Source organism: Mchenga conophoros, linkage group LG17 (genome assembly GCF_057382185.1).
Source record: "Mchenga conophoros isolate Kocher_MC1m ecotype Shallow Benthic linkage group LG17, M_conophoros_male_GT1.1, whole genome shotgun sequence".
Lineage (NCBI taxonomy): Eukaryota > Metazoa > Chordata > Actinopteri > Cichliformes > Cichlidae > Mchenga > Mchenga conophoros.
The window spans coordinates 15066452-15079754 of NC_140542.1; the positions used below are offsets into that span (position 1 = coordinate 15066452).

General features: G+C 38.4%; 1 protein-coding gene across 1 annotated transcript; it reads right to left on the reverse strand.

Moving 5' to 3' along the window:
- Window positions 1-7418: 7418 nt before the first annotated feature.
- LOC146555206 (interferon-induced protein with tetratricopeptide repeats 2-like) lies at window positions 7419-10409 on the reverse strand. The gene is made up of 2 exons (XM_085251571.1): window positions 10346-10409; window positions 7419-10215 (listed from the first exon to the last, which is right to left on the reverse strand). Exons 1-2 carry the CDS (start codon window positions 10348-10350, stop codon window positions 8916-8918), a joined length of 1305 nt encoding a protein of 434 aa, XP_085107697.1. The 5' UTR covers window positions 10351-10409; the 3' UTR covers window positions 7419-8915.
- Between the last annotated feature and the right edge of the window lie 2894 nt (window positions 10410-13303).

The following is a 13303-nucleotide window of genomic DNA, read 5'->3' on the forward strand; positions in this document are numbered from 1 at the left end:
GCGTCACCGCAACTCCCCCTGGCTTCTGCTCCGCGGCTGCTGAGTGAACCCTCATCTGGGACTCTCCTCAGCTCTTACTGGAACAGTGGCGCGGCTGCCCCTCTGTTGGTCTTCCATGGTCTCTTGTGTTCTGGGGGCCTCTGGATGTCTGGAGTTTTGATCTCCTCCATACCCGCTTCACACCCCGGAGGACGGGGCTGTGGCCCCCCCACACTCCCTAGCAGATCGTTACATGGAGAAACCTTTGGAATACAAGCACGCTGATCCACACAGGTATGCACACGGGTGTTCACTGCTCGTAGACCCAAATTACACCTTTCTTGGCTGCTACTTCGAAGCACATCTGTCCTGCGTGCTGCACAACAACATTGAATATTTAGTATTTACTGCTGTTTACACTTAGCTAGATTAATGCGATGGTGTTGTGTTTAGTATGTTGCTTTGTTTTTTTTGCTTGTTTTCTATTCTTCTCTCAACAGGTGATCCAGGAGATTTTTATTTTTTTTCTCCCCCCCTTGCTCACTGTCCCTCTCCCCTTCTGTTTTTCCTTTCCTTCCTCTTTCTTTCTCCCTTTCCTATCCCTCACTCATGTCTGTCCCGTCTGTAACATCTGAAAATAAAATATAATAAATAATAAAAACAAAGATCGACCAAATGGACCAATACGGCAGTGCCACGATGATCCATTTGGCAAAGTAAATCCATTGGGTATCCTTGTTGGTCTTCAGACAACAATTCTGATGGCTAAAGAACCAAATGGGACAGGCAAAAAAAAAAAAAAAACACTGGTTTTTGCAACAAAACAGTGTTTCTGCTAAGAAAGTCCTGCAATCGAGTCCTGCTTTCCTGCCCAGTGACGAAACCTGACACAGTTTTAATGGGAAATTGTGACTTTCCCCTACCATCAGGCAGTGTTGTTTTTAGTTAAACCTTAAGCTGACCTTTTCATCTTCTGCATCCATTTTTGTTTCATTTGCTATCAACTGCTACATGGCTGAAGTGTCTTCAAATAAACCATCCTTCAGCTGTTACAGGACAACTATTGAATTTTTTAGTAAAAGAGGTTAGAAATGGATTATGCAAGACATCTGGTCAAGAAAAGGCTATTTATGTTATGCATATTTTAATGACCGCAACTTTAAGTCACCATGTAGCCTTTCAACAAAGATAATCTGATAATATTTCTAGCATTTTAAGGCAATAATAATGGTAAGACTTATTGGAACAATCTTGTTGGGACCTCATTTTTGACATATCATTGACATGTTGATCATTAGGGTGTATAGTAGTAGTACACCACAAATGAGCAATGTGTCAGTGAGATTTTTGTTATGCTTAAACTCGTTACATGTTTAATATTATTGTTGCTGCTTTATTATATGGTGTTTTGGTGATTTGTACAGCACTTTGTCAAAATAGTGCTTTATAAATAAATTGGAATGGATTAGATGTGCCAAGTGAACAGATGTATGAGGATGTGCGGTTTTTCTGTCAAGAATGTTTTATGAAATAAAATAATTGATTAAATAGAAAATCAAGAATTCATGGCTCATTTAAAAAGGTAAATTATTCTGTGTGAGAATTACTGCAGTAAATAACAGCATACCATCCACAGCATGGTATGCTGCCACTCCCCAGAAGGTCGGTGGTTCGATCCCAGGCTGCTCTAGTCTGCATGCCAAATATCCTTGGGCAAGATACTAACTCCATGTTGCTGTCCGATTCATCCATCGAAGTGTGAATTTTTTTATAAGGGTTAGATACTTAGCACTTAAGCTTAGAAGTGCTTGTGTGATTGGGTGAATGAATTAGTTGTATAAAGCGCTTTGAGTGCTCAGACAGAGTAGAAAAGCGCTATATAAGAACCAGTCCATGTACCATTTAGCATCCATCGGAATCTGGTCAAAGTTCTGGTGAAGGGTGGGATATGAAGATCTCACAGAACAAAGCCTCTACCACACATTCCCAGCAACTTCATCTATGAGTAGATGCCAAAACACCTGATACACCTCAGACTTATATAGGACACTTTTGTTGCGTCAACTTTGTAGCTTGCTACAAATTTGAGGCAACAAAAGTCTCACTGTCTCACTGCTCCTAGATCCTAAGACTCAGTGTTACTGGCAGCTTCCAGCTGTCCAGGCTGCTTTGGTTTTGTGCGTGTTCAATTAAAGGCTTGATCTGATAAAGCATAACTTCTGTATAGACATGCAGAAATAACAGCAATGCAGCACCCAAAGGTCCGATGGTCTTACAACAGGGTTAAATTCTGACATTGTCTGTCTTTGTTCAAAGGGCAAATAAACCAACTTTGTCACCTTCTGCCCAACATGCTGAGAAGACATACATTCTAAGTCTAGGTTTGCATTGAACTGCAATAGCATCTTGCCTTCCATAACTGTTTTTTGAGGAAGTGATTAGTTTGCCTGTAAGCTCTTCCAGTCCAGTGGAAAAGTGCATCCACATGGTGCCTGTAGCGCCATTTATAATTACTTCATGTTTTTATTTCAGGTAATTTCTTTGAGGCATATTCTAAAATGTTTGCGAATAATGTATTTTGTCATAATTTCAATTTATTTTGAAAAGTGCCAACAGGATCTTCAGCTTTATTGTGAAAGGTTTATGTGGGGAAAGAAAATAAGCAGACGGTGGAGGCACACGCTGGGTTCACCATTGTTGTTTCTAACGTCAACGTGTAAAAACAGTCACTGGTCCATCCGTAGTGTGGTTATTTTAAATATAAGAGAAAGAGAGAACTTTAAGAAATTAATATAGCCACTGCAGTGACCGTCAAACCAATAAAAAAATATTGCCGTAAACAGTTTATTTTGCAACACCATGAAACAAATTATGGCATAATATGAAACAATAGACGTTTTCATATCGTCATCCGATATATCTCGTTATATCCATCAGCCCTACAATGACGGTATATTGTCACCTTAAGGGATGGCAAAGTGGGTCTCCTGAAGTACCTATGGAACATGAGTTCCTCATGTTCCATAGGTACCTCATTTCTAGCACAACAGAAATGAGGAGACAGAATTGCTGACCCTTTCAGATTTAAGCCAACCAGGGAACAAGAGAATAACATCTATAGTGTATCTGTTGTGTTTTAGCCACTCTTCTCTTAACTTTATTATAATTATTAACTAGATTCTGTAAAATTGGGATTAAACGTCATGATGACAGCTTTGACAGCTGCAATTACAGAAAAACTTGTGTATGTGCAGACGTACTTAGTAGAGAACTCAAACTCAAAAGAAGAAGTTGGTCTCGACGATACTGATCCGATACCAATACTTTGTACAAAAACTTAATGTGTTATTGTATTTAAAATTATAGCTTCATAATACTTATAGGACATCAGACTACTTGTTCTTATTGTTTAATTAAGAAGAATTATCATATAGAAATTAAAAAAAACAGTTGTGTGTTAATTGACACTATTTGAACACGTATATCTTATCATTTAACATGTACTGTATTTTCGCTGCCCCATATCTCCTTGTAATAGTGGCACCTGGGCCCTATTTCAGGAAGCCGGTTTAGAAAACTCAGAGTGAAAAACGATACGCAGGGTTGAGTAACCCCGAACTGTCCAACTCGGAATATTCGGTTTCAGAAAGGCTGATAACAATTAGTTCAGTCAACGCGGAGTTGCTGTAACCCCAAGTGAAGCGCGCGGACGAGGATACGTAAAGCCCTGATAAGCGGAGCACAGATTAAGCGAGTCACCATGGAGACGGAGGGAAAGAAGGCGCGGTCAATGTATCTTACAGCGCTTGAGGCCGAAATTCTGATGGCAGCATATGCCGATAACATGCAAATTCCGCGGAAAAAAGTAACACAGCCACAGCTGCAAAAGAAAGGGAGCATGCATGGCAAAACATAGCCGACAGAGTCAATGCGTGAGTGTTAATATAAACATTGATCTAGGGATTTCCACCCATTTAACACGTTATTTTATCATATGTTATTTTATTTGTTATTTTATACATTTTATTTTGTGATGTGATGTGAGCGCAGGTGCAACCCAACAGGCCCCAAACGTGCCTGGCAGCAAGTAAAAACGAAATATAAAAATATAGTCCAAACAGGTAAGGTGTAATTGTATTATGAGCCATAGTGCTTGGTCTGTTTGTCCCATGTAAATCAATTGCAGTTAGAGGCTACATTAATTTCCCCTCTGTAAGCACTTATTGAAATTATCTGAGCACATTACAAGTACATATTTGCTTACTCTGTATGCTCAAATGTGGCCCGTTATAGCCAACAGAAAAAAAGCGGAGGCCCGAAAAACAGGTGGGGGTCCTCCACCACCACCACTCACAGAGGCTGAGCAGTTGGCCCTCAGCCAAAACAGTGGGCGCCCTGTGGCCGAAGGCATCTCTGCGGGGACATCCTCTGAGTCAATAACCCCGCAAGACACAAGTGCCTACATAAGGGGTAAATTCAAAATAATACATGATGTGCATACATCCTTTCTTCACAGTCACCTTTGCAGTGCTTCTCATTCATCTGATAAACTCTTTACCATAATGGATTATTTTGTAGTGAAGTTATTTTCCGACTGATTTTGCCTTCCCTCAGTCTTGGTTGTCTTTGAGAGCATAATGACAATGAAGTGTAAGGTGATTGGTATGTTTGTTAATTGCCATTTGGTCCCTTGTAAGTTATAAGTGACCTGTATAAACCTCATATTCTATCAGTTGATGGTGGTGGTGTACTGCATCTGGTGCAGCCTCCTGTTGAGCCAGACCAACATGCAGTTGTGAGTAATACTCCACAGATTATATGAGTTTACAGTAGAACAGCAATGTTGTTTATTTCTTTACTACAGGAAAATAATGAAGAAACATTGACAGCTGTTACAGAGGAGGAAGCAACAGAGACACTTTATGAGGTTTACATCTTTTAATACTTTGTGTACAGGAAATACAGGCGACCAATAAAGCCAGTTGAACAAAAAATCTGTTTATTCTTCTTTCAACATGTTGAGGTGATGGGTCAAAAGAAATGATTGTGACATATGGTGTCTCTGACTGCGCTTCCATCTTGTATGTCCGTGGGAGGGTCAGGATGTTCATGGTTTGGATCACTGCTGATGTTTGGTTCAGAAGGACAGTGTTCTCCTCTAATTGTGGCAATGTTGTGAAGAATCACACATGCCACAATAATGTCACATGCCCTTTCTGGGGTGACCCTGAGTCTTTGCAGGCACTGGAACCGGGCCTTAAGCATTCCGATAGTCATTTCAATTCTGGCTCTTGTCCTGCAATTAGCCAGATTATATCGCTGCTGTGGCCCCGGTTCAGGGTCAGGGTAAGGGGTAAGCAAATAGGGTAAACATGGATACCCCCTATCACCAAGCAAGTAGCCAGTGAACTCTCCTAAGACAGAAGGATACACTTCAGTTCAAATGTCCCTGAAGCAATTGGTCTTTATATATTTTAAAGTATTCTCAACTCACCATGTCCAAATTTTGTGCTCAGTGTACATTCACGGAATATTTGTGAGTCATGAACAGAGCCTGGCCACTTGGCTTCCACATTTGTGATAATGTTGGCAGCATCACATATGATCTTCACAGTGCAGAGAACACAAATTAGCATCCATTACTATAATGAAATAATTTGTTAGTTTGAAATGCTACAGGGAACTATGTACCTGTACATTAATGCTGTGGAAAGACTTCCTGTTCACATAGTCTCCTTCATTTACTGAAGGAGCAATGATTGGAATGTGAGTGCCATCTGTATAGCCAATCACGCCTGGGAACCCTGAAAATAAATGTAAAATTTAAGTAGTAGTCCAAGTATCACCACATCATAAATTAAGTTTTGGTCATCCTGATACCTGCAATTTTGTGGCATCCCTCTTTGATAAATCTTGTGGGTCTATGACCGGGGAACACCACAAACGAGTACAGGAGACGTTTCAGTGCAACTGTAACATTCCTGACTGCCCGACAGACGGTAGCCTTGGAAACGTGCTCAGCGTCACCAATATTATACAGAAAGCTCCCGTTTGCAAAAAACCGAAGTGCAATACAAATAATATGTAATGAACTGAGAGCATGTCCGCGATGTGTCACATGCGTAATATATGGCCTGAGGATGTTATCCAAATAACTTAGAGATTGTGCTGAGAAACGGTAACGTTCGCACAGAAAATCATCAGGAAATGATAAAATGTCCAGACGCGCTCTGATCACTCTCTCCCGGCGGAGAGCTCTGCGGAGAATTTGGGCTTCATGATCTACTGGCTCTTCAAGGAAGTGGCACGCCATGTCCGACACTTCCTACTGTCAGGTTTCCGACAAAGGGGCGGAGACAGTCAGGGTTAGTTGTAGTAAACCTGCTAGGGGGCAGGTTAGCTTCACGGAGTGTGTCGTCATAGTGACTCACTGAGGCTTCATCTGAACTCGCTTTGTGAAACCGAAAACCCAGAGTTTTCGTTAACTCAGGGTATACTTACTCAGTTTTTCCACTAAACCGGCTTCCTGAAACAGGGCCCTGATTGAAGTTCAGATTACAGTTTTCGGCTGTATTGACTAGAGTTGACATCTCATTTAAAGCAGTTAGAACATCCTGTGGCATCTCAGCTTGGCCTAACAATGACCTAAACAGTGTAATTTCCTGGTTCACAACAAACTGCTAATAGTTCACATCTACTGGTGGACACTGTGTTGCATTGGTAAGTTTATCCAGTAGTCTTTGGCTAAGTTCATTTTAATTGCTCCTGGAACAAACAGCGGTTATTTAACACTACTGTATTAGCTTAATTTAATGATGACATTACAGACACATATATCGGGCAGCATAAAGGGTGGACTTAAAGATACTGTTCACATTAATGTCAACATTGGATACTCTGCCATTGTTTATTAAAAGTGTAATATCTAACAATATCACTCGAGGTTACCCTCAAATATCTCTCACCCTCAGTCTCCTCCCTTCCTCCTATATTAGTGTAAGTGTGACAAACAATGTATGAAATTCGTAACAAGTAATCATAAAATAGCATTAATATATGTGTGCGTGTGACAGACTTCTTGACACTGAATATGAGAATGAGCATGTGAAAGGAAAACAATTTATTCCAGCAACAGGGAATACTGTGATTTGATTGTTTGGTAGGTATATAAAATCCCCCACATTAAAACGCCTTTACACTTTGCAACATCTTTGATGTTACACAAAATCATGGTCAAAAGTCTGAAACTGCATTAAAAATGACCTGAAACTAAAAAAATTAGATTTGAAATAAAAAAGAAAATGAAGCAGAAAAATTGTGAAACTAAATAAATGCAAGAAAACAATTTATTCAAAGTAAAATAATTCATGTTTTCAACACATTTTTATTTTATTTTATTTTTTTAATTTTTTAAACTTCAAAACTTAGAATTTCTGTGTGAAATCGCTTGTTTAAATAAGTTTTAACCCTGATTTAGCTCTCTAGTTAGCTAGCCAGTTAGAGGAACTCAAAACTCCTCCTCATATGACGATAATTTTCTAAAAACATCACATGCCTTCAGAAATACGTATTTTCTTTTTTCTTTTTTTACAATTTCACTTTTCTATGATGTTTTTTCATTACATTAAGCTAAACTACTAAGGGATACTTACTGTAGGGTCTTACAGTATTTCAAGCCAGACAGCCTCCCTCTTTGTGTCCTTTGTCAGAGTGGCATGAAGAAAGACCGCCCCTTTCCCGCTACTAATATGTCATGTTCCTGGGCAAGATTTGATTATTTTTCCAGCTTGTCTGTTTAAGCTTCTTTTAGTTTAATTTATTACCTATTCTTCCAAATTTAGTATACCATACACACCTTGGCCCACATTAAATCATAAAATATATGATTTGATAAAAATTAAAAGTGTAGGACTGTGGAAAAAAACAATAATTGGATATTTACATTCATTCAGTTTATATTGTTAGAATATAATAGTTAATATACACTTAAACACAAACACATTAATCCTGAACTGCTTGTTTTAGATCCTGCTTTTGCTGGATTTTGAAAATAACACAAAAACAGTGCACATTTTTAAATATTTAGTGTTTTACACATTATATTAGAATTAAAAAATGTTTAACTTATTCTTTCTAAGAGTGGACCAGAGCTTTTTCAGTAATTTTACACATTTATTTCTTACAATTCAAGTCCAAAAAGACGTGGTCACAGAGTTCTTTCTTTCTCACAGCAGCTTTTTCTTTATCATGTAGAAAAGCAGTTAAAGATGTGACTTCTTTACACTAACAGAAAAAAGGGTGTCACTGGTCCACTTAAGATCAAAGTGGCTTTATGTGGCCTGTAATCAGTTTGATACCCCTGATCTGCTTCAGTCTTTGTCGATGTGCACATTTTGTAAACTGTCTGTGAGAAGCTGAGGACAGTACTGCTTGAAATCCACCGTGCAGCTGCTCACTTCTTTTTTTTGCATCATGAGCCCGTGCCAGCTTGGAGATGTTCGCTGATCACTCTGCATTCCTTTACACATAACTGTTATGATCTCATTTCAGAAGGTGTCATACTGTTCCAGATCATTTTCCAGTAACTTCATTTGATTGTCTCAGCCGCAGAGGATAACAAGAAACAAATACAAAAGCTCTTAAAAAAAATTATTCAACCTTTTCAAAATTAAACCTTTTATGTAAAACACAATTAAATGAATGAACAAAAAACAAATGCAAACTGCAAAATTTGGGTAAGAGTCAGCAACATTGATGGAACAATATTACAATCAATAAAGTTCTTTTTCAGGTCATGTATGTTCTTGTTACTGTTATAACAATATCTGAATCAATAATAATTTATTATTAGTTTCGTTGCAAACATTTAGACTGCCAGCATAGTAAATGTTCTTTATCTTTATTCTCTTTCTTCTTCGTAACTTTAGTGTGAGCTCTTACTGTTGCAGCTTGATTAGAAATTCCTCTATTTCTCTGCTACCATATTTTTTAGTGTATTTCTCCAGCATTGTAATGCTGTTTTCACGATGGAAGGATTGGTGTGGTATCACTGCTGCCTTCTTGTGATATTCTATTGAATTTTGTCTATCAATCAACTTTCCGTTAAAATATAAATGTTTTGCATATTTGTTGTAAAGCATTTGTTGCTCCTTATATTCCAGGTCACTTTCTAGCAGTTCATTGTATATCTGGTCAGCTTTGTCTTGCTTATTTACCTTTACATACATGTCTGCAAGAGTTATTTTCATGTTAAGTGAAGAATGAGGGTAAAGCGAAATCACCTCCTTACAGAGACTGATGGCTTTGTCAATCATGCTGCGCTCGCGCAGATTGGTCCTTGTCTGCCTGGAAAAGATCCTACTTCTGTAGCAGTTCGCAGCACACCACTTCAGGTAACGTTCATCTGGATGTCTTTCCAGAGCTTCTTCTATCAAATCAATAGCTTCATGTACAGATAAATATTTACTGTAAAGCATAAGTACCGGATTGATACCACTGTAGCTGCTAACTGGCTTTTTTAAAACTCTTCTGGCCAATGTGCATACTTCATCTTTCATTTTTGTTCCTTTTTTAGGACATGCATCAAGGTAAAGAGCAGCAAGGTACAAGTTCTCTGGATCGTGTTCTTTGGCGATTCTCATTTTTTCCACGATGGCATGGTCGCTATTGTTATGAGCATTCACTAATGCTAACACATAGCTGGTCCGCCATGCCACCATGTCAGGCTGCATCCTGATGGCTCTCTGGAAGTAATCTATAGCCAGCAGCTTTTTTTCTTTGTTGAACTTCATCAGGGTCCAGGCTTTTTCTGCAGAGATCTCTGGATGGAGTTCATCCTGGGATGGAGATGGGTATTCATTCATCAGTGCATTAATTTTTGACAGGTAATTCTGACTTTGTACTTGTTCTCCCTGTTGGTTGTGTAGCCAAGCCAGGTTCCCATAGTTCACTACCAGCCAGGGACCCTCATCTGATACTGTGTTTCTCATCTGACGGAAGGCTTCTGTGGCTCTGCTGAAAAAACGCAGGGCATCTTCACTGAAGCCCAGCTCGTAGTGAATGAACCCCTGCAAGTTATAAATGTGACCCAACCAGCTGTACCCCTCTTCGGTGCCAATGTCCTCCAAATTGTACTTGAGACGGAAAAGTGTGGACCTGCTACAGTCCAGATTCCAGTTGAAGTGGCACTGCAGAGCCTCCAGTTTGGACTCCAACGTTGACTGACTCTGAGAAGAACTATGGGGATTCAAAATTAAAACAAATGCACATTCAAGAAATATAATGTTCTCTAAATATTCAAATCACATACGCCCCCCTCCCCCCCCAAAAAAACAAAACAAAACAAAACAGAAAAGCTGCTACTCACCTCATCTTCTAACTCAGTTGCTTTCTAAATAGCACTGGTGTCCTTTCTTTGGACTGTTTCTTTGGGTGTGGCACCATAAAAGTCAGTCATGTTTAACTTCTGTACTGTTGTAAATGATGAACTTTGAACTTAGTGAACTATTACTTCTCATGAAAAAATACCGCCACGTGTATGTTTAATTAGGTTAGCAAGATAGGTTAGCAAATGATTCATTTTGGGTGTTACCCAAAGTATTAGTCAGGAAACTGAAGTGTTGATTGCATACTTTTTTGATTTCTTTACCTGACGTAAGATATTTTAAGCCATCAAAAGGCTAAAATCCAGGTGAGGTCATACTAGATGATGTCTAAACTGAATTCCTCTTGAAATTATTTTTCAAAGTCATTCCATTCAAAGTGCAGTTTAAATAAATGAAGTTCACACAGTTAAAGGCTGAGCCCTACCCAATCAACTCTATCAAATGTTTTTTCTACATTTAGAAACAATACTGTGGTTTCAGTGTTTTTACTGTGTCTATCAAATTAAGTAACCTATGTTTATTCATTCATCTATGTTTATTATTGGGCATACTTTTCAGGGCTTCCAGATGAGTCTTTAATGGCACATATAGTCATTTTTTAATTTATTTTGACTGGTTAGCTAGAAATTGTCCTAATTTGTTACCATGTTCTTGGAAGGCATCCCTTCTATGTATGGAAATAGGGTGTTGGGCCACCCATCACCGGTCATTCGGTACCTTTATGTACGAGCTTGGATTATAATGCCAGCAGTCAGACTTATTTCCAGTAGGTGGTTATAAACTGCAGCAGTAGTGGGATTAAGAAGCCATTTTTATTTAATCTTGTTGTCTCTTTTTTATTGGTTAGGAGCATAGATAATAAAAATTGTCTTTCTTTGCCTTTTATTTTCAGTTAGGGAAGACGAGGGAACTTAAACCTTTGTTTGCTGTTTTGGCATTGTCCCAAATAAACTAGTGCCAGGCATTTCAGTTGTTCTGTGAAGCTGGCCTTTTCTTATGAGTTGTTGGAGTGGGGAGTTGCACCTCATCTCATTTTTTTAATTTTCTGTTTCTCAACACAGCAAATCACTGGAGTTAAATATTCTGGAGTTAGGCATAAAAGTGCGCAAGAGTTACATTCCGGGAGTTTATTTTTCACCTTATACTACAGTCAGTGTTGGGGAGTACTCTAAAGCGGTGTAATATTTAGGTGTTCATTCACTGGGTGCTAAGGAGTCTAATTCAACACATTGCTGGTGTTGTTTGTCTGTCGACCGTTACAGCGCCTATCTGTGTTTCTTTCTTGGACTCCGACATGTAGGAGGTAAAAATACTTTATTTACTTTGGAATTTTCTGTGAGTTTAGTGATGTTATTTATATATATATATTCAGTTACATGGATGCACAAGTAAAATATAAAGTTAACTAACTAGCACTACATGTGTTTTCTGTATGTTATGCTGATTTGGAGACAGCAGCTAGGCTAATGCTAGTCAAAAGTTAGCTAACTTACTTATCTTACTGTATTTTAAGATACACATTTCACGTTGTCAATGAAAACGTTTATTTCTATTTCTTAATTTTAACACCAACGTTTAATTTAACGTTAGCTAACTACAGTAATATTCTGTTTAGACTCATGGTAATGGCCGTATTTAACCAAAGAGAGGTGCAGCCTGCACTGATGAGATGTTGAGGTACCATTAACATCAGTTAGTTAGTCCTGCTGCACACTGAGACATGCACACAACCCTGTCTCCAGAACTGTAAAGACAAGGACACAGCAAACATGCAGTCACATTGTCTGCTAAACCAGCCTAGCTAAATAGATTTTAAGCAATATTTAGTGTGGACAGGCTAACTCAATGTAAGACAGTGTTCGTTGATTAAGTTATACACAGTTTACATAGAGTTACCATAAACAACCTCTTCTTCTTGTGTTGTGTTTCATAGTAGTAAAGGTATTTTTTTCCGTAGGTGGCCAAGATGTTGATAAAAGTAAAACACAGAGAGACAAAGAAATATGCAAAATTGGAAGAAGTCAGCTTCACAGATTTTGTGAGAGCAGGTAAGTTATGGTTTGTACTAAGTCATTAAAGAAGAAATGATAATGTTGTTATTAACTAAGTGATGATTTTACTTCAGTGCAGCAGAAGTTTCTCATACCAGAAAATGCAGCACTGAAAGTCACGGATGAGCAGGGTATAGAGGTGGATGAGGATATCTTTCCTGAACTTGCAGCAGTCAAAGAGGTGTGTTTTGTCATCTATACAGCTGAAGGTAAGTAAATATATGCTCTGATAGATTTTGAAGGATTTGATTTGTACAGTTACTCTTAAATAAACATTTTTAATTTGTCTAATATCCTGTGGTAACAATCACAAAATGCTGTTTTCATGGCTCAACAGTAAGTTGGATTTATCACATGCATTTCAGACATCCTGGAAACACAATCATCCAAGAAGCTGCGTGACTGCTCAGACCTAACACACTATGTGACACTCACACCTTGTGGTATGTAAATTGTATATTACCATAATAAAATACAAAATAACCATCTGTTCTCCTGGGAGAAAGTATAATTTAATCAAAGCGTGCAATTTACTGGCCCTGTGTGCATAAATGGTATCTTTGTTGTGTTGTGTTTTTGATTGTATATACCTTGTATTCTAATATTTTTATTTGTCACCCTCAGATTTGACTGTCCTGAAGCAACATGTGGAAGAGCCCTCCTCTCCAAGTCTAACAGATACATTGTCTGTCTCAACCACCAGCAGTCAGAGCAGTGACACAAGTGATGCCGGACTTCAAATGGTTCAGCCTCTTTTGGACAGCATACATGAAAGAAATGTAGATACAGTACTTAATTGACTTATACTTGACTCTTTAGTTGCCATTACTTGAAAAAGCTTAAACACGAAGATAAAACAGATTAGAGAAAAATAATTTAATATAGTAT